Raw genomic sequence first — 22,157 nt, forward strand, 5'->3', positions numbered from 1 at the left:
CCAACGTTTCAAATGAAGAAAACATAACGAAATACTATAGCAAAGCATGAGAGAGTCATATCTTCATCTCTTTGTTTTTTGCTGAGGTTGCATTGTCATTCAAGTATGAAGTAATATTTCATTGAACATGACTAGATAAAGCAATATTCTGTATTACACCAGAAAAAATAGCAAGTTATTACAAGGAGACAATCATTTTTATAGGCAATATAAAAACTATTTTCTCCTTATAGACAGTTATTGTCCCCCCCACCCCAAGAGTTAACATTTACAGCAAATAGAACTCTGAGAATACAATATTTACAATTCATTTAAGTGGTATTCTGTGTAGAGATCAGGCAAAACAAAGAAGACTGCTCAAAAGCAATTGATGTACATGATGACCATGTGGACTGAAGATATGCATGTTGTTTTTTAGCAATGTAGTGTTGGATTCCTGCACGTGTATGGGCTCTCTTTGAATAAGAGAGCTGTACACAAGCACAGGAGTCCACTATACAAGTCAGATTGCAGGGTTGGAAGTCCTATTTACCAGTCAGTCTTTGGAAAAGGCTCACTTTTTCCAGTATTGTGTATTTCAGCTGTGTTTTAAGAGTGTCTATAATCTTTTCCCTGTCAGAATGTTTCATTGCTAATGTAAGGTTTTATCCTACAAATACTTAACTATGAGAGCTACTGGTCAGTAGGATTATTCATGGTAATAATACACTTGGTAGCTAAATATCTGCTGAATTGGGCTCTAACAAGTTACTTTTCTTTTTCTAGAATATACTGTAATGGTGGTCCAAAATTTGACTTCAGTGATGGGCAACCTAGGCTAATGAGTGGACTACATGAGTGGGGCATGCAAGATTGTTGAGACCAAGACGTTCTCCAGGGATGGGATAGTTTTGATAACTGCTCATAACTGTACTTTGATTGGATGGGGAGGGAGCGTATGGCTTTCCCGACTAATGTGTGTGATCAGCTTGCCCCTCACTTCACATGCCTTAGCAATACATTCATGTCACTTTAGTAATATCGTCAGGAAAAAAATCAACATGGATGTATGTCACATTACTGGATTTCGAGGAGAGTAGCCATATCACTGCTGCACCCATGGGGGGGGGGAAGGGGGGAGATGTGTTGGTTCCAAAAGTTGGTACAAAGTGGACCGTGTGAGGTGTCAAACAAAAGCTTACTTTCTACTGCTTCTGTATATACCCTTCATATACATGTATAATGTCTGTGTGTGAAGTTATAAATATGTACTGAGGCAGAGCAATGGGCCAGGAATATTTGCCCATGGACATGCTAATGAGCAAAGCTCCAGGGAACAATGGACCTCTGGAGGCCAAAGACACACCTGATCACTGGCCATGTGACTCCTTCCAGCTTGGAAGAATCCAGGAGGGGGTAGAAATATGTCATGTGGCAGACTCCATCTTGGTGCTCAGCTCTTCATCTCAGAGGGAAGAGTGCAGGGATCGAGGAGCCGGAAAGAACTGTGGACCCATCCTGACACAGGATGTACACGAAAGACTTTTAAGCCAGCAGTTATAACATCTCTGCTGCAAGCCTGCATCGAGAACTGGGAGATTCGATGCGTGTAATGTATGATACTTTAACAACCTGAAGTGCTCGGTGGGACTGGTTTGTGGCCTATTTGGGAAGGTCTCCAGTCTGGAGGCTGTAAGGAGCCCCGAATTTGAGCAATTTGCCCTGAGCGGATGCCCTTGGCTGTGCTCAGACCTGGCCCGGTCCATCACAATGTAAGCGAGCAGAATCTGGAAACCCTGCAGCATGGGCAATGGAGAACAAAATGTTTCATGTGCCACATTAGATCCTAATGGACTGCATGCGGCTCCTAGGACGCAGGTTTTCCACCATTACATTAATATTGATCCAGTGGTTTGAACCACTTTTCTAGAAAACTGTAGTATTTTATGTTCATGTGGTCTATTCCAAACAGTAGTTTAATGCTGAATATAAGTAGCTGAATGTAAAATATAAGTTTGACAAATTCATGGACTATTAGAAGACCCGTGAATATAATACAGCATTTCTAAGTGTTTCTCCAAAGTGTAGGCTCAGTTTATTGACTCTCAAGACACGTGGATTAACAAAAAAAATTCATGAGATAAATATCCACATTTTGTTCTGGGTCATTTTTATGATCTAGAAATTTAGAATTCTGCAAAGACTGAAATTTGCCAGTGAAAATGCCTCCTACCAAACTACAGTGGTTTTCAGTGTGGATTCATTATTATGTGAAAGAACTTCAAAAATGGCTTGAATGTCAGATTTTCTCTTTGACGAATGAAAATCCCACAAAACTCTGATATTTTGTATAGTGAATCTTGGAGGTGAGTTTGAGTCAATGGATCTGATTTTTAAAACTGAATACTGATTTTTTTTTGGCTGCATCACTTGAAATACCTTAAAGATGTGGGGGACTAGACAGTATGTTATGAAACTGTCTGCTTTTAAGCTATTTTTCAGGCAAAAATTGAAGTACCCAAAATCATTAGTTAGGTTTAAAAATCTTTGAGCACAGAAATTGGATTCTTGCCCTGGATTGGAGTTCCCTCAAAGTGAAAGGGCATGTAGGTGTTGGATTTTTTTTCTCTGTGTCCATCTTCAGTTCTTTTCTTGGGGCCAATAAACATAATTTTATAACTGTACATGAGTTTCTTTATATTCTGTGTTGTAAAGTTAATTACTTTTGGCCTCTTACACTGGACCAGACTATTTAGTACTACTCTGATTTATACCAACTGAAGAACTGATGTTCCAAATGTTTGGCTTCAAAGAAAGCCTTTCTAAAGAAGTGGCACTTGGCTTTTTAATTGGTAATGGCATTCAGGAAAAGAAAGTGAGACAGGCTCTGAAAACATGCGACAAAGTGCCAGAATGAAAGACATGACAAAACAAAATAGCAGAGGAGGATGAAGTGATGCATGATTCATTCCTTTAACAGATTTTTAGTGTTTCTCTCCCTTTTGTTGTTCATCATCTCGGGTGTTGGTGAGCAGTAAGAAATGCTGAGATAACACTGGGTGCATTAGCACAGAGGTGACTTTGGGTATAAGGAGATTGGGGAGGCATACAACTGATGGGCAGCAGCAGATAAGCAAGACTGAAACATCTCTGGCCCTGCCTGATCAGAGTGTAATTTAATAAATATTGTATGAGCTGTCACACATTGCTTGTTTTAAATGAGAAATCCCAGAAATGATAGTGTATTGCAAGCATGTTTTGTATTTATTTTTGGGCAAAGGCATATCTACATAGCATTATTAGCAATAATACATCTCTGCTCTACACAAAGCAAGGACGGGGTACCTCGTGTATTCTGTGGAGATATGGTAACCAAGTCAGTGGTAAAATTGAAATTGGAGCTTGGTATGTGGCACTAGAAGCAGACAACTCTAAATTCTGAGGAATCTCAGGGAGACTATTTATCTGACTACAGCACACCTTATTTATAGCAACTTAATCTTCTCACAGCAGACCCAAATTGCTTAGTATTCTGTCAACATTTCTGTCAGAAAAAATCAACGGCTGGCCAATTGTGAACTTGTCCAAGTGACAAGTGGGCACATTGACAGAGATGGCATTTTGGGTTTTCACATTGAATGAATGCAGCTGCAGCATGTGGTAGACTACTCTTGAAAATGAAAAAATATTGATGTGGAGAGGAAAATAAAAAGTGTAATCTGAATCTTTCAGACTTAGCATTTTTACTGTGCCATTGTGTTTTTTCTCTCTCCCCTTCTCTTCTTGTCAATGAAACTTAGATGCAGAAAGAGAAATCCATGCTGCACCCCATGTGAGCGAGAAGTTAATTCAGCTCTTTCGGAATAAAAGTGAGTTCACTTTTCTGGCCACCCTGCAACAGAGGATGTCAACTTCTGGAGTTATACTGTCCATCCGAGAGTTGGAGCACAGGTAAGAAGAAATTTCTTCTTTGCAGAAAGCTTTTCTTCTCTTCTGTAGCAAATGTGTCTCTGCACTTAATGGTCATCAAGCTAAAGCAGTAGATGAAACATCTGAAACAACAGTCAACATCCTTAGATTGTTTCTTAGATTTCAGTAAACATTTCTTTTTGTTTAAAACAAAAGGAGGCACAATACTTTATTCGGTGAAAGACCTCATATTACTTTTGAACTTTCTTACTTTGGGTGCATCTACACAGCACTGTTACTTCAAAATAAGCTACGCTATTTGTGCTACACAAATTGCATAGCTTATTTCAATGTTATTTCAAAGTAGTTTATTTTGAAATAAAGCGCTATTCCAAAATGTCCCTTATCCCTTGTGCAATGAGGTTTATAGGGACATTGGAATAGTGAGCCTGTTACATTTTTATATAAAGGGCTTGCTCTTAAGACGCGGAATGGCTATTTTGTAATGCCATAGGTTTCCCAAAATAGCTCCACTGTGTAGACGTTGCCTTTCGAGCCTTCAAGTTACATATGTAAATACATTATAGACGTTAAAGGCCCCGTAATGTCATCTCTGTTCATCATGTTTCACTTCTTCATGGACCTTAAATCTATATACATTTCAGAGTCTAATGATTCCTGCTTTCCTATATTTTGTATAATTTGATATAGCTTCTGCTCTTTTGCCATTTAGCAATTAGATCGTTATTGAAATCTATGCTTTGGATGCCTTCCAGATTATGATGCATTTTATGCTCTCTTCCTGAGACATGAATGTAGTATACATTTAAAAAGATTTGTCATTTTTTACTGTGAATGCAAAAGATGCATCTATTTGGATAGCTGTCCTATCCATAATGGCAGATATTCAAGTTTCTCCAAAAGGGACATCGAACTAACAAATAACAGGACCAGTGACATGGTTATGCAATTGGTGGTTTGATATTTTTTTTTTTTTTTTTTTGTAGAGGAGATAATGTCAGGTGGTCAGATCAAGGGACTGGAAATCAAGACATCTGGGTTGTGTTGCCACTATAGACTCTTTGTAGGCTGGAGTGTGCTGCTTTTTCTGTGTGTGTGTGTGTGTGTGTGTGTGTGTGTGTGTGTGTGTGTGTGTTTTAAAGGCTGAAAGGTATGGGTTCACAGAATCTGTCCTCTCATATAACAAAGGCCATAGGACCTCCTGAATTCATTCTTTTTTGAACCAGAATTAGTCCTGGGGCAATACTATACTTGTTGCATTTGGGACCAGAGTAAAATTGCAGATTTTCCTCAGGACTGCAGAGCATAACTTTTGAGAGAGACATTCATTCTTGCATTTAGAATTACCAGCAATGGAGAACCCCACCGCAACCTTTGGTAAATTGTTCCAATAGTTGACTATTTTTTTGCATGATATTCCCTGTCTGAATTTATGTCTATCTTTAGCTGCCAGCCACTGAATCTTGTTATACCTACCTACTTCACTTCACTCCTTCTTACATGGGGATAACACATGCATGCCTTATTTGGGTCATGTGAAGCTTCTTTATTGAATGTTTGAAAAGGTCTTCACATTACAGACTCTATGTAAAGTTACTCTTGTGCATTATCGTATCCTGACACAGATGCTGAATTCCCTGACTCTCAATATTAAATGATACTGTAGTTGTACCTTTTTGGTATACATTGGTCAGAACTAGGTAGTTGCTGTGACACAGGTTCTGGAGATTGGCGTTAGCCTGAGTATTTGAAGACAGTGCTCACCTGGTAAAAGAGCTTGTGTAAATCAGTGCAAATCTAAGTGTAGGACTTGGTCCAGATACATCCCTCACCAATAGTGATTGTTCCATAATAGTTACAGTTTATAAGGATTAGGAATGTCAGATGAGTCACTGTGCATATTTCTCTTGTTCATTTCACATCGCTGCTAGGCTACAGACAGTCCCCAGGTTATGTACAAGATAGGGACTGTAGGTTTGTTCTTAAGTTGAATCTGTATGTAAGTCGGAACTGGTGTCAGCCGCTGCTGAAACTGATCAGTTTCAACCGCGGCTGAATCTGGATGCCAATTCTGACTTACATACAGATTCAACTTAAGAAACCCAGGCGTCCCCAAGTCAGCTGCTGCTGAAACTGATCAGCGGCTGATTCCAGGAAGCCTGAGGCAGAGCAACTCTGCCTCGGGCTTCCTGTAGTCAGCCTCTGGTCAGTTTCAGCAGCAGCTGACTTGGGGACGCCTGGGGCAGAGCAGCTGGGGTGCTGCTGGGTTGCTCCAGTAGCGCGGCTCCTCGGCGCTACTGGAGCAACCCAGCAGCACCCCAGCTTCTCTGCCCCAGGCGTCCTGATTCAGCCGCTGCTGAAACTGACCAGCAGCGGCTGAATCAGGACACCTGGGGCAGAGCAGCTGGGGTGCTGCCGGGTTGGTCCGGAGCGGCGCTGCGGGACCAACCCGGCAGCCCCCAGCTGCTCTACCCCAGGGGTAGGCAAGAAAAGCCTGGTCTGGGTGTCCCTGGTCTGCTGGGGGGGTCCAGCGGCTTTGCTGGACCCCCCCCAGCAGACCACAGGGAAACTGGGAGAAGCTTTTCTCGCCCCGGAGGACACGGGTGGCGAGCCGCCGCCCGTGAGCTCCGGGGCGAGAAAATCCCCGTTCGTAAGTGCGGATCCGACATAAGTTGGATCCGCGTAAGTCGGGGACTGCCTGTATTTGATTGTCACTTAGGACAGGTTCCCTAAGACATTAATAGGGACAGTGCTTTCCAATCTGTGGCTCTATGGCCACTGTAGCAGTTTCTTCAACAGATGGAAAAAATACTTGAAGCCTAATGAAGGGAAAATAAAATAAAGATTTGAGGCATAGTGTTTATTCAGTTCATTACAGTCCTTAGCTTTACTTGTGAACTGATTAAAGGTAAGGCTATTGAAGTGGACAAAAGACTGTTTTAAGTGCTGCTTTTACCAGTCTCTCTGTCTTTAGTGTTGTGATTTTATTTTGATTATCAGTAGAGTTCTTAGTTGCTCCCCATTTTTAAGAAAATGCTCATTTCAAGGAGAGCATTATCTTGGGGATGGCCAAGGAAGCAGCTGGGCTGGGTTCCTCCTGATGTTAATTTTTCTCATCAGAAGTGGTTGGAGAACTGAGGTGGTCCTCTCTTGGCCACCTCATTGTACTTTGAAACCTTGTTCATTGCTTACAGACCACAGAGATAGGAGCTTTAATAAAGACAGATTCAGAAATTGAGAGTATGGAGAGCTTACCGAACCAGTATTGCCTTCATGAAGCTGAAGAGCTACATAAAATGAGTTGGCTAAATGTTCAGTAGCCTAAATACAAAACTACCACATGAAATTTGAGTATGAGGCAGGTGTCTGTAATTCCTGTGGTAACATACATACATAGCCAATCACTGTATGCAATTAGCTAATACTTGAGCTATGAAAGAGCGACTCAATTTTATCTGAGATTTCCCCATATATAAAATAGGGAATAACTGCCATCATTGTGTGGTAAGTTTTAACTTTTGAATTAAATCACCTCTTTGCCACAGAAATCTGATCTTTACATCCCTAACACCTGAGTTAATGGAGAGGGTCCATTAGCTGTCCGTAGAAGATTTTATATTTTCTTTTCAGAACTCCAAATACTAGATGATGAATAGCTATTGTACAGTGATAAACAGAATAGGTCTGATTCCACCCTGTAGAGGACAGTGGTATGTATACCTCCAGTCAGTCGATTTACATTAGTGATCAGTCTAAAGGCTATTGTTTCTCACCTCACAACTGGGATGATTGACATCGATGATATATGGAAATTTACTAGGTTTTCTTTTATTTGTGCCACATTTTCCCAGTATATATGATCAGGAATTTAGTTCATGTTAATATAATGGCACTCAGATTCCAAGATAGACAGTCATTGTGAATAAATAATAGCAAACATAAATTAAGCGAAAATGAAATTACTAGTATAAAGGTTATTGAAGGAAGATTAATACAACGTACCTAGAAGCATCCATTCAAATAAACTGTTAAATTGTTTTAAATTGATACTTTATAACATTTAGTTGATAGCGTTAGTCTATTGTTGATTGGTGTGGTTTGTAATGTAGAAGACACAATAAAATAGTAACAAATGAATTCATCTTCTTGAATTATCATAATGGAAATGCAGATTTTAATGTTTATTTTTCATGATCCAGATGTGTTAATATGGAACTCAGAAAATGGAAATCTTAAATAACACAGATTAAGTCTAATTAAACAGTCTGCTAGTATATACTTTACTATCTGGACACAATGGTAAATCTGCTTGGTTTCAATCTTATTTCCAAGATCTGGGCGAATTAAAATTGGAATATGACATGGAAAAACAATCTCCACCTATCTCTAGCTAAGGGTGAGCAATAATGTTAGAACAGGGGCCATGTCGCACATTTTTGAAGCGTCCCCAGGCTGCCCCAGAAGGGGCAGGGCCTCAGGTGGAAGGGGCAGGGCCAGGATACTTACCGTACTCCTTCGCCCATAAACCCTGATTGGCCTGGAGGTGGGGAAGCACATGAAGTCTTTCCTCTCCACCCCCTGGCACCTAGCGAGAACCACCAGCTGTTCTGAACAACTGGAGGTTCCCTTTAGGTGCCTCGCACCACTGGCAGTGGAAGGAGATTTTTGTGTATGCCCCCATCCCCAGGTCTCGATTGGTCTGTGGGCAGGGGCATGGCAGGGTGGCTGTAGGCCAGATCAACCAGATTGGTGGGCCAGATCCAGCCTGTGGAAGCTCTCTTTCCCACCCCTGCTCTATCTGTAAATGGCCATTCTTCTTTGCTGCAAAACTATGTTAGCCCCAGTAGTTCTGCTAAGCCTTGTGTGTTTAGCTAGTCGTAGTATTTTCTCTCAAAACCTCCAAAACGTAATTTATACGGCCTGTGAGGCCTATCCTGTTTCTGAAGTTCCATATATCCTCTGGCTTTCAGTGATCTAGTAAGGATTTTAAGCCTACTCAATCCAAACTTGTAGTTGACTTGCATGGCCTGAAACTCTTGGCAAAATTAAATCACATCTGTTTTTGTGCTGTCAGTTCCCTACATAAGTAGGATTCTGCCACACCTGAGGCCCTACAAATGGCTGAGATTCTTGAGATTCTTCACTGACCTGGCAAGGCATCCCTTTCACCAGGCAAAAGGCATCCCTGACATTTATTTTCTGAGTGACCTAGGGCAAGCTGCACCCAAAATTATAAAAAGAAGACCTTGAAGGGTATGTCTGGACTACGCCTTTTTTATTGACCGAGAGACGGAGATTAGGCACGTCGAAATTGATAATGAAGCAGGGATTTAAATATCCTATGCTTTATTAGCATAAACATGGCTGCCACTTTTTTTCAACACGGAGTTTTTTTGGAAAAATATGGCATACTAGACGGAGATCCGTCAAAAAATAAACCCTTTTTCGACAGATCCTGTAAACCTCATTTTTTGAGGAATACAGGATCTGTCGAAAAAGTGTTTATTTTTCAACAGATCCTCGTCTAGACTGCCGTTTTTCGAAAAAGCTCCATGTCGAAAAAAGCAGTGGCCATGTTTATGCTAATGAAGCGTGGGATATTTAAATCCCTGCTTCATTAGCAATTTCGAGGTGCCTAATCTACATCTCTCTGTCGACAGAGAGGTGTAGTCTAGACACAGCCGAAGTTTGTTGCCACAATTTTTGGGTGCTTATATATTTAGATCCCTTTGTTCTGATTGGCTTTAATAATAGAAATATAGGGTTGGTGGGGGACCTATTGGGCAGCACAACAAGGAGAATGGACCTTCAAAAAAAGCAGAAAATCGAAGGGAAGAAAAGGAGTTTCAGAGAACTGGCAGTTTTTCAAAAAAGATAATATTTAAAGTGCAGCTGCAAACTATTCCAATGTGAAGGGAAGATAGGAAGAATAATAAGACACCAATATGGCTGCAGCAGGAGCTCTTAAAAGACCTGAAAATAATAATAATAATAATAATAATAAAATCTTCGTTGCTGTTTCCATTATTTTGTAGGAAACAACAAGTGCAATATAATACAGTTAGCAAAGAAAACAAATGCACAAACACAAAACTGGGAATAACTGATTAGGCAGTGGTACAGCAGAAAAGGATCTTGGTTATAACTGATAACAAATTGAATGTGAGTTGATAATGTGATGCAGTTGGGATAGTGGGAGATTTCGTTTTGAGATGTTTTAATGAGACCACTAGTGCTTAAAATTAAGTGTGTGGGTAAGTAATTTCCCAGTTGGAATTCACAGTGTAGAAGAACCTCAGAGTCATGAACACCAGTGTTCCGATCTGAGTGGTCAGCTGGATGGCTTATTTTGAACTGGAAGTACCAATCAGGCAGCAACAGAGAGAGTGAGACAGAGAGACACACATGCAAATACAGCACAGTACATGGCAAAGAAACTGATGCACTGTTTCATTTAAATTAAGATGATTAAAAGCAGCTTTTCCCCCCATCTGCATAATGTTCCACTGTAAACTTTTGAAATAATTTCTATAATGCTTTGTTCAGAGTTATGAACAACCTACATTCCCAAGGTGGTCATACTAGGAAAGCTTGAGCTTTGGTGTATTAATAAGATCAGTTTCTCTGCTGGGGGGTAAGCAGATGCAACTCATTGAAACTAGTCTAGAGGCTGAACCTCTATAAATCCAGACTCTCTGGTCTGGCAACATCTGTAGTTCAGAAGAACCACAAATGTTCCTGGACCAGAGAGTCCCAGTGGAGGGCTGGTGGCTGGGAGCTGACCAGGAGCCAAGACCCCAGCCGGACTGGCAGCAGGGGGGCAGTAATTGGGAGCCCTGCCATAGGAGTCCTGAGTGGGCCAACAGAGGGGAGCTCTAGCAGGAAGGTGTGCTCTAGCATGTGACCGACTAGCAGCTATGCCAGTGATGGGAAGTGGGACAGAGTTGACCTTCCCTGGTCTGGCAAACTCCTGTGTTTGATTCTGGGCAGGTTTGAGGAGGGTCCAACCTGTGCGAGCTGTGAAACTGTCTCACTAACAGGAATTGAGAAATAATGCAGCCTTCCCAAAAGGATCTCACACAAGATAGCACCATCTAGCAACCAGATAATCCTCTGGCTGTGCGATGAGGAATGGGACAGATTCTGTGTCCTTCATGAGTCAAAACTCCTGTTGGCTTCTCAGAATCTAACCCACTGCAGAATTCCTGATTATACAGCTGCTTTTCTGGCAGTGGACTTTCCTCTGCAATCAGAAGACTTTGTTAATAAACTGTTTTGATTTTTCTCAGCAATAAATAGTTGTGATGTTTTAAATTATAGATTGTATAAGTAGAGAGAATTATAGCTAAGGGTAGTTGATTGTAACTTTTATTTAATTCACCCTTATATATTGTGTACTAATTAAAACAGCTTCCCAGATGTGCTGTTTTTCTGTCTTTCTCAAAGGCATCCTGTTAAGGTGATAGGCTAGCAAGCTTGAAAATGCTGCTAACTTTTGAATGCTGAGAATTACTGGGCTGTGGCATTGTCCTCCAGTGAAAATGATGGAAGCTCCTTTTCTTTACAGGTTTAAAACTAGGTGGGACAAATCCCTAGAGAATTATAGGGGACAGTCTTTGCTCTTATACGGGAGGAGAGGAGGGGGATGACGACTATATGTGACACAATAGGATTTTTCCATCTCCAGAAGAGTACATCTTGAAGGTATAAGGAGGAGAACAGCAACAGAAAGGGGGGGAGGGAAAGGGGAAATGGGTATATGGACAATCAAATGGTAAATAAGTTAGGATGTACGCAGAGAATGCAAAAGGGAATGCAATTCAGTGTTTGGGGGCGGGGAAGCGTTACGGGAAGGGTATAAACTTAACAAATGGTCTTGTATCATTTTATAGATTAACAAAACATGTAGGTGGTATCATGAGCTTTCGTGGGAACAGCCCACTTCTTCAGATGACCGGAGTTTAGTAAGGTGCGAGGGTAAGGAGCAATATGAAGCACTATAGTAGTGATTCCCGTTGTCTTGTCTATTATTCACCTTTTGTTGATGGAGATCTCTAAGAGAACTTTCTCTCAGTCCTGGTTCCACACCTTTTCAATAGTTATAGTACTTGGCAACCGACAAGAGTGATATTAAGTTGTACTAAGGAAGAAAGATGAAACACTCACTTTAATGTGAAGAGTGAAGCTGCTTGCGTATGTCTCACCCACTATCTTCTATTTCCATTGCTGTGTGTAGTACTTTTCATGTATTCGTATCAACTCTTCCTTCACCTCCTGCAGTTCTCTCACCAGATCATGCTGAAATTGGGCACCCTGCCATTGTCAGACAATTTGATTATGGCTGAACTTTGTCAGGTAGAAGAAGAGGGCTTTGTGACAGGTTTTAGACCTGGTTTTGAATCAGGAGGAGATTCACTGAAATCACTGGAGTTAAAGCAATATTGCCAGTGCAAAGTGCTCTGAAGTTATGAGACAAGACTAAAGAAGTCATGAGAATTTTTTTTAAATAATAGTATATTTTGGGTTCTTTTTATTTCCCTGAGGGATTTGGCCTTTTAGGATTCATGTTTCCAAGTTTTTCTGTTTAGCCATGAAGGCTACAAAATAACTTTCTTGAAGAATAAAAGCTTAATTGCTTACATTATCACCTGACTCTAGGAATTGGGGCTTTAGAAAAAGTGCCAAGTATTGAAAGACTTAGGATAAAATTTCAGGAGTTAGCTTCACTGTAGTATAAAACATATCAAATAGGATTTGAATTTGGCCTTTCAGTTGCAAGTGTGGCAAACCACACTGGCACAGGGATGCTCTGCTATAAACTCGTGTATTCATAACTAAAATGTTTCCAGTACCGTTTAAAAGTCTCAGAGGGATAGCCATGTTAGTCCGTAACTTAAAAAAAAAAAAAAAAAAAAAAAATTAAAAACAACATGGTCCCGTATCACCTTAGTATGCGTCTATGCAGCAGGGCTTAACTTGAAATAAGCTACACAAATTGAGCTATGTCAATTGCATAGTTTATTTCGAAATAGGTAATTTTGAAATTGGGAGCATCCACACAGCACCTATTTTGAAATAGAGCACTCTGCCTTCGAATTCCCTTACTCCTCATACAATGAGGGCTACAGGAGTCATAGTAATAAATTCTCCAGCTTGACAGTATTTTGACATTATTTCAAAATAACTGTCTGCTGTGTAGACATGGACTAAGTTATTTTGAAATAATGCTAGTTATTTCCAAACAATATTGCTGTGTAGACATATCCTTAAAGACTAACCAAAAAGGTCATCTTCAAATGTCATCTGAAGAAGTGCGTTGTGCCCACGAAAGCACATTATGCTATCTATTTTTGGTTGGTCTCTAACGTGCTATAGGACCATTGTTGTTTAAGGTTTTTTTTCCAATATCTTTTGAGTGTTACTGCTGCATGTATTGCATGTTCTCCACCATTACAACCAAAGCAGATTTGCAGTTCATCTGAAAATGCTTTCTGCACTAGACCACTGACCCCAGTATGAAGTTTACTGTACTTAGTACAACCCACTAAGGGAAAAAATACGAAAGAAGCTGCAACAGAGCTGGTATAATGGTCCATGCCAGATTTTACAAGTAACAAACTAATTAAATAAAAATTGAAATCTAATTAGGAAAAAGGAATCTGTGCAAGGAACTTTTGATTCTAATTGTAAAACTGAAGGATCAGTTATTTAGTGTGGCATTTTTAATGACTTATTCCAACTTGTTTATATGCATATTAGATTCTGGGTTGTACAGTATTCAAGAAATGGAAAAACGGTAAATATCGCCATTAACCTTTATGTTTTAGGGCAAAAGTCATGGCTTCATTAATATTTATATGTTGAATCACTTAAGCTGTATGCAGTACGCCCAGAATGTTTTAAGAGTCTGGCTCATTTCACTTGCCTCTGAATTAGCAGGCGTACAGTGTCTGTAAAGTGTACATGCACACTTTGTGAAGAGTAAAAAGAACTGGTGAACCTGGCTGACAATGGCATTTAGTTTTTGGTGCTGAGGGCCCTATCCAAAGGTCATTGAAATCATTGTAAAAAAGATTATGAACTACAATGTGCAAAGGATCAGGTGCTGCCTCTGGATTCTAGTAGAGAGAAGGAAAAAGGCTGGGGGGCAGGGGAGAAATTACAACTCCACATAGCTCCCAGTGATATAGCACTATGAAAGAAGAGGAGCTACCTGCCATCTTGAGGCCTCCCACTGAGAGCAGCTGGCTTATGTACAATGGGCTGACACTTGTTGTCCATCTGAAGCATTAATGCACTGGCAATAACCAGCTGTTGAAACATGATGGCTGTTCCTTGTCAGCAATTGGAATGGAAGGGATGACAGCCTGAAATGCTTTAAAGCAAAATTGGACAGCGCTGAAATGTCAGGGTTGGCTACAAGCAGACTTTGTAGGTTCCCTAGGAAGCCTCTCAGCATTCTGAGTTATTTAAGTTGCTTGTTTTAGGGCACTCTGTTGGAATCCCTTGTAATTTAGATTGAAGCTACTTTCTCAGCTGCTCATCTGAAGAAGAGGGCTTTGCCCATGAAAGCTCATGATACTACTTGTATATTTTGTTAATCTCTTAAGATGCCACAGGACTAATTGTTCTCAGCTAATTGACAGTTTTATATCCATTCTACTGGCATTTTGGAACCAGGCCTCTGCTAACCAGGTAATAGCTCCTGGAGCCACTCTAACCATCAAAGTGACTTTTGTCTCCCTAAAGGGCCAAATTGGATTTCTCCCTCTGGTTGGTTGGGCTGCATGGAGAGCTGTCATTTGTCAGAGATGCGGTTAGGGCTTCCTGCAGCCATATGGGACCAGGACAATTATCCCAAAAGTGAATGGACACTAGGGCACAGCATCAGCCCACTTAAGGGAGAGGTTGTTTTTCCCTGGCACTTATTAAATTGATTCTTCCCTCACAGCAGGTTCTGTATTCTGCTGTATAGTAAACACCATCAATTACTATGTGGTGTCATGGGAGAGCTGCTTTTTTTTGGGGTGGGGGGTGGGGAGGATTAGGGTCTAATCTGCCCTGACTGCCTTATGGCCCCACGTGAGGTTATTTGACTGCCCCAGGGGGCTGCTTAGTAAACAAGCACCTGGACCTCATAAATGATCAAAGATCAGTTGGAGCAAACTCCAAAGGAGGAGTGGGGGACTCCTGTGGAAGGGATCTCCAAGAGAAGTCTGAGTGAGAGGGCTGAGGGGGCCTAGCAGGTGGGCTCCTTGCCAGCATAGGGAGCATGTAAAGGGAGCTGCTGGGGGGGGGGGGCGGGAAGCCTCCTACAAGGAGGACTGCAGGCAGCAAGCATCCTGGAGGGCTGGGTCTCAGCTGGGGGGGGGGGGGGGGGAGGTCTCCCTGAAGCCTGGCCTAGGAAGGATCACCCTCTCTCCTGGAATAGAGTTGTAGTGGACTGATTTCCCTAGGCTTCAGAGGAGAGTGCTACTTTGGTAAGAGCAAGAGGCCCTATGTCAGGGGAAGAGATGGAGACCAAGAGAACCCTAGAGAAAGAGCCTGGGTAGAAGTGAACACTTGATTCCGGTGGGGGACCTGGGCTAAGAATGGGGTTTTGGGGTGAAAGTTATGTTCATATTCTACGTCGGCTTTTCTATTAATAAATGAGAGATCCACATGCAGCATCTCTTCAGCACTCACTTCACTGGCTGTGTGGACTTGCAGATATCCCGCCCGAGAGAAAAATCAGTTGAGGCTCATCTGCAACTCTACACTTCCCTGCAAGGGGGCATGCTTGGTCGCAGTGGAATGGTGAACATGCCTGGTAGAGCAATGGGGGGTGAGGAGCAGAGGGTTGGATCCAGCAGCATTGTATCTGTCATTTTTTGCCTACTCTCTTGCTATCTGAGAACAAGCATCTTTTCCTGAGTGAGCTAAGAGGGCCACCTCCCTCTCATGAGGTCTGAAGAAGGGGTGTTTGTTCAGTACAGAGTTGTCTGTCTGACCTATAACTGTTGTGTAGTCCCAGAGTTTTCTCCACTCTGAAAATACTTTCCATATTTCAGTCAGTTCTAGTCAAGATACCCAGATCCTGTCCATGACTTGGCTGTAGATCTCATGCTAGCTCAGCCTGCATCAAGTCCCCTATTAGTAGCTGGTTCATCAAAGGATAATGACCTGGCTGCTTTAGCTGATGGCAGTGCTACTGCTCTCCCTCAGGGGATCGCAACTGTGATGCTGAAGATCCCAGGTTTGAATGATTATGAGCTGTGATGGTTGCTGGTGGTGGTTGTTACAGTGGTATGAGTATTTTTCTTCTAAGTCAGAATCATATAGGTGGTCATTCTGCACACTGAAGAAACAACTGTGTGTCATCTCCCTATAAGTGTAGGATCCAAACCCCTCCAAGGAAGAGCTATGCAGGTTCACTACCGAAAGTATTTTCCACATAAATTAGCTAGTCACAGACTCCTGTTCCACCCATGTGGTCTGAGGATGAGCAGATCCTTTGAATAAAGATGTGATGTTGTCTCTTCTCTCTGCCAGGTACTATCACTTCCTTGGTTTCATATGACCTAGCAAGAGCTTGTCATCTTGACAGGCAGGGGGGCAGTTGTACCAACAATGGAGGAAATAGATGTTCTGGCATATGATCCTAGAAAATGTTGAAGTTAGTCTTTTTACCATATACTCTGAACTGAAGTTATCTTTTACTCTATTCTTCAGGAAGTTGCCTAAGTTTGCCAGTCAGACTTTAGGGTTATCGTTTTCTCTTATATAATCAAACAAGAAAAGAACATTGTATTGATAAATATTTGCCTAGCTGCAAATACAGGCACATTTGAATCTCATAAAGGCTAAATGCCATGCAGTTTGATATCCTCCTTCTGGCACGCAGAAGAACTGTAAGACAAAAGACACATGCACCTTTAATGTCGCAATGGAGGCTTATATCATTACATTTCAGACTAGGTTAAGATAAAGTACTCCAGTAGAAAAAGAGGGGCCGGTTAAAGGTATTGATTTGACTGCATTCTCTTCCCTTTAAGGATCGATAGTATAAGTGTACAAATGAGCAGCACTTCATTTTTTCTGATTGATAGATTTGGATTTGGAGTATGGTAGCCCAAGGAAGTCCCATTTTTGTGCCCTCAAATTTCTAAAATAGCGTTGGGATGCAATAGAATTACAACCTTAAATCTGCCTTACTTTTTCATTTCCCTCACCATAATGGGGATTTTTACAGTTATATGTAAGAGGTTAAAAAGTAATCCACAGAGAGATCCTGTGAACACTGACTAAGCGTTATGTTTCCAAAGATCAGTAGTGGATACTATAATGGTAGGCAAGATTATAGGTTTAATTCAATCTCCAGTAGTGTCCAGTTTTAGATGACCACACCATAGAAGATGAAATTGAAAGCATTGTTGTCTCTGCAGAGGCTGTTGAGAAGAATCCACAGCCTTTTAGACCAGCCTCATTCAGCTGTTTTTTAGAACTGCAGAGATGCCATTTTATTGAATGCATCCTGAGATCAGTAGTGTTTCTAAATAAAACTTCCAATCGTGGCAATTAGAGGATAGGGTCTATGCCTCAGTAGAGCTGGGTGATTACATAAAGCTAATTCTCCAGAGTAGCTGATAGATGAACCCAATCAATCCTCCTTTTAATCTCCCCTCACCACACATCTATTTCAGGTGTTCATACATTTTTGTCTCAGATTTTCATTCTTTGGCATTATCTATCCCATTTCCTTTGGCCACTGCATCCATAGCAGCTGTTTCCAGGTTACAGTATACTGCTGAGTATCTTATTCCCATGATCTTGAACTGAAATGAGTTGTCAAGTGCCTGGTTAAAGCTTAAGCATGATTATGATGAGAAAAGGATAATGATCAAGCAATAAACTTCAATAAGGCAGGCATTATCCTCTCTTAACAGGACCCTTGTGTGAGGTACACAAGAGTTCCAAATGTGAGCAGAGGGATTGTAAAACACATCGAGTTGATTGTAGGATAATAATGTCCATCTCCAAAGGACTTGTAATGATTTTAAAATGTCCAATTTTTTTATGTACCTAAAACCCATTCTGAATTTAACAACATAATTTTGGTTTTTTTGCTCTGGTGCTAGAATTTGAATAGGTGACTGATGACACATGATCATCCTCAGCATGATAATCTTCAGGTGCTCTATAAAGGAGGGGAAGGGAGCAGCAGTAATTTACATCCTAACAAAGTAGTATCTTTTGCCAGGCTCTCCAAATAGTTCACTATTGCTCAAGTGATGTGTGTGTTCATAGTACATATTTGAGCATTTCATCTGTCAAATCACATCCTGTTTCTGAGCATCTCCTTAAAATATGCAGATCATCATTCCTTAAAAATACCAATAACCAACACTTAGTGGCGACAAGTTTTTCATCCTGAAAAATACACTCAAATCATTTGTACCTGGATAGCGTTATCAAAAAGGTGATAAAAGGCTGCCTGTAATGTAAGTTGGAAAATACAAAAGACCACCCTTTCCAACTCAGCATCAGTCTGACATGTCAGAGAAGCAGGGCTGTATATGATAGACAGTTTCCCTAGGGAGATGTCCATGTTGGTATTTTTTAGACTTGCTTATTGACTCCCAGTTTTGGTCAGGAGAAATGAATTCCGAGGCCCACCTTGTTTTTGTGGGTGCTGCAGTTCCTGCAGGAAAAATAGATACTGTCCAGAACGAGAGCTTGCAACAAAGTTGTTCTCTGGACAGCCTAATAGCAGCTGGTCTGTAGTGGACTGCTTGGTTGGTTAGAAGGGATGGCAGTCCAGCTGCCCAAAGCATTCACTCATGACCATGATAGGTCCCGCATCTGCTTGATCCCAGTCATACTCCTGCTTTGATCCAGCTGTGCTCCTGCCTTGGCCACTGCCTTATCTCACTACAGGTAACCTGGAACTGACTCCTGCTCTGATGCTTGGCTCTGACGCCTGGCTTCTGAGTCTAGCCAGCATCACTGGATCCTTCATAAAAATGAGTGGGCCACGAGGCCCTGCCCCTCTGTCCCTCTTCCTCCCAAAGCCCCATCCCACAGCCAGGTGCAAAGCTGGAGCATGGTCAGGGTAACATCCTCCTAGGCTATTGTGGGGAACTTTAGACACTCCACGTGCCCGCAGTGGCATATCCCGGGGGTGGGATGGGAACCAAGGTGGAGGGTTGCTCTCAGGAACCCTGTGCAGGTCAGATGGAGGATCCAGGGCTGCCCACAGTGGCCTAAGTAGCTGTTAACCTGGCCAGACTTCAGCTTTTGTGCATTTCACAGAAACACGGATGGGGAAGAGCATTAGTTCACCATGTTAACAAACTGTTGGCCCTTATCCAGAAGCTTTAAAAACAAAATGCAACAGAAGCCTCTCAAATGCTCAAAATTCATGGATGATGCAACTCCATTGATTTCTGTGGTGGTACAATAAGGATCAGTTTGCACTATTATGCTTAGAATTCAAGGAGCGAGATGTCAAAAATTTCCTTCATTTGCTTCCCTTAGCTCTTCCCTGAGGGTATAAATGGGAGGAAGGGGGCACTGCTGTTTGCCCAGTCTTATATTCTTCTCATTTATATGTCTCTACAACTCGCGGAACATAGAATGGGTGTAACACAGAGCACATTTATTTCAGGAGCAAGTAGCCTTTCTTTGTCATTGCAGTTGAGAGAGGCTTTCATCCATCTTGCAAAGAAAGAGGAAGAAAAGACAGTAATTTGATAGTGAGGGAACTATTTCTAAGAGAATTAATACTTTAGAATAAAGCCAGTAATATTCTTTTGAGTTACCTTTATTCATTCTTTGCCTTTTATGCACTTCCTTAGTAATTTCTAAATCTGGGTAACATTTCTGCAAGTGAATATGTAGCCAAATTCTCTAGTGATGTGAATAGATGCAGCTTCCCTGAAGGCAATGACACAGTCTACACCAGCCCATGTTTTTAAACATTTTTTATGTAGATTGCACCTGATTCTCCACTTTAGGGATGTCCACATGTAGACGACTACATGATTAACTGATAAGCCTGGGCTTCTTGGTTAATCCTGTTGACTACAGGCATTCCCCCACTGACCCTTGCTGTCTCTATATCAGAGGAAGCGGGGGCGGGAGGGAGGCTGGTAACTGTGGGGAGCCAGTTTAAATCGACTCCATGCAAGCACTGGATCAATCTGCCCTGAAACCCGTGCACTGCTGCCTCTGATAGAGAGGAGCAGTGCAGAGGGTGATAGGGGCAGCCAGGAGCTGATATGTGCAGGTGTCAGCCGACGGTCAGGGTAGTGTGTGTGTGTGTGTGTGTGTGTGTTTCCGAGAAAAGGTTTAACGTCCGTGTCTTTAGGACCGGGGTCCCGTCGCAGAGGGTGGTCAGCAGGCCAACAGACGCCCCTTTATATAGGAAGAGCTTATTACACCTCATATTTTAGCTGCTAGAACACAGGGTTCCTTCACAGCGGGCAGCCTAGGGAAGGCTGAGAAGTGCCCCAGCGGATCTGTCACCTGGGAGTGACACAGATCCAAACGCCCAAGCTCTTCCTATACCTGTCCCTTATGACCGGCTGAAGTTCTTTTAAATTGTGCTTGGTTCTGTTACAGCAACTGAAGGAGTCAGGTTAAAGCTTAAACAGTTACAGATTTGTTAAAAAAAAAATGTATAAAAGCATATGGTTACAATGGCTATTGCTCTCTTTCTTAACTGTTAGCAAACACAGATTTTAAAAATGGTTACAAAGAAAATAAAGATAGAAAATAGAAATAATGGTACCAAGTGACAGCTTAATCTTTAAAGAGCTCTATGTCTATGTGTACACTTAAGACAAAGGACCACATCCAGGTACAATTTTTACCCCTTTCTGTGCCTCTCGACTCCAGCATGTCAGGCCAGGGCTGGTCTCTCAATTCCTAGGAAAGACGAATACGAGGTGGGCGTCCCCTTGGAACCTCGGGAAATCAAACACCTAACCCGACCAGCAGATAGATGGTAGATTGACGCTCAGAGTAAATGTGCTGCTGGACCCATCTTTATACCCCTGGGGGCCCATATCTCTTTCTTATCTAAGATGCCGAATTGTACTGGTCCGTTTTGTGGCGCCAGTTCTTACAAGCAAGTTTCAAGTTAATTTACACTTGCAAGAGAGAGAACTAAATTGTGAGTACTAGACATTTTTTTACTGGGCGAGAGATTCCTCCCCCCGTGGATGGCTGTGTGTTCGTATCAATATGGGTTAAGTCAAGGGCACTCTTTGGCAGCCTCTTGGTCAGCAATTGGCGTATCTCTGTTTACAGCCATTCACAGTCACACAGCCTGGGCCTTCTGCTCTGTGTGCCCTGTATGCTCCAGGCAAGGAAAAATGGATGTTACAAGGGGGGTTCCTATCTGGCTACAGCAGGGAGCCAGCTTTTTAGTTGGCTCTCCATGTAGGCTGGCTTCAAAGACCCACCTGCCCCACCTTGCTGCCCCCTACAGAGCAGCCTTTGTCCGCGGAGAACTCGGACCCCCAGTGCAGGGTTGCAGGCGGAGGTGGTCTGCACGGATAGCCAGTTTTTCAACCTCACAGATCTGCTTCCTCCTGCCATTCTGTGTTGCTGCCTCTGATAGAGAGGCAGCAGCACAGGGTGACAGCGCGCCCCAGGAGTGGGTCCAGGAGCACACTGGCTGCTGGTCCCGCTCCTGAGGATTATCAAATAATAATGTAATCACTAAAACTGCTATTCAATTACACGCTAATATCCTTAGTTGTTTGATTTACACAGGTATAGGTGAGATAAGGTCCAGGCTCAGGTTTTGTGTAGAGCAGGAGTGGGCAAGAGGCTGCCAGTAGGTCGGATCCAGCCCACCAAGCCACCAGATCCGGCCCGTGGTTGCCTCGCCAGAACCCTTAGGCAGAGAACAGGTCATGCTTTAAAAAGTCTGCTGCTATCCACTCTGTGCAACTGGAGAGGGAGGAGGGAGACTTCTCATGCTGTTTCCGCAACCAAGCAAAATATCTCCGCTCCCATTGGCCAATCTCCATTTCCAGGCAATAGGAACTGAGAATATTTGTCAGTGTGGACAGACTTCTGCGTCCCTCTCCATTCACTCTCCCCTCCCCCCGCCCCATGGCCCCACCATGCCAGGAGCTGAGCCACTTTGAGCAGTGAGCAGCCTGCACTGGTCAGTCTGTTTCAGATTTCTGCAGGTAAGCTCCTCCCTCTGGCACTTCACCCCCTTTCGCCCCCCTGACTACCTGCCCCAGGCCACT

At 42.3% G+C, this 22,157-nt stretch overlaps 1 protein-coding gene across 4 annotated transcripts in view; it reads left to right on the forward strand.

The window, feature by feature from the left end:
• The window catches only part of NELL1 (neural EGFL like 1), a 464,201-nt gene that overhangs the window by 31,723 nt on the left and 410,321 nt on the right, over nt 1-22,157 (forward strand). For all 4 annotated transcript variants that reach the window (XM_075927741.2, XM_075927743.2, XM_075927742.2 and 1 more), the window contains exon 3: nt 3,780-3,930. In XM_075927741.2, the coding sequence (XP_075783856.1) occupies nt 3,780-3,930 (151 nt within the window). The remainder of the gene's footprint in view (nt 1-3,779; nt 3,931-22,157) is intronic.

This window comes from Pelodiscus sinensis, chromosome 5, assembly GCF_052426305.1.
Source record: "Pelodiscus sinensis isolate ZL-2025 chromosome 5, ASM5242630v1, whole genome shotgun sequence".
Classification (NCBI taxonomy): domain Eukaryota; kingdom Metazoa; phylum Chordata; order Testudines; family Trionychidae; genus Pelodiscus; species Pelodiscus sinensis.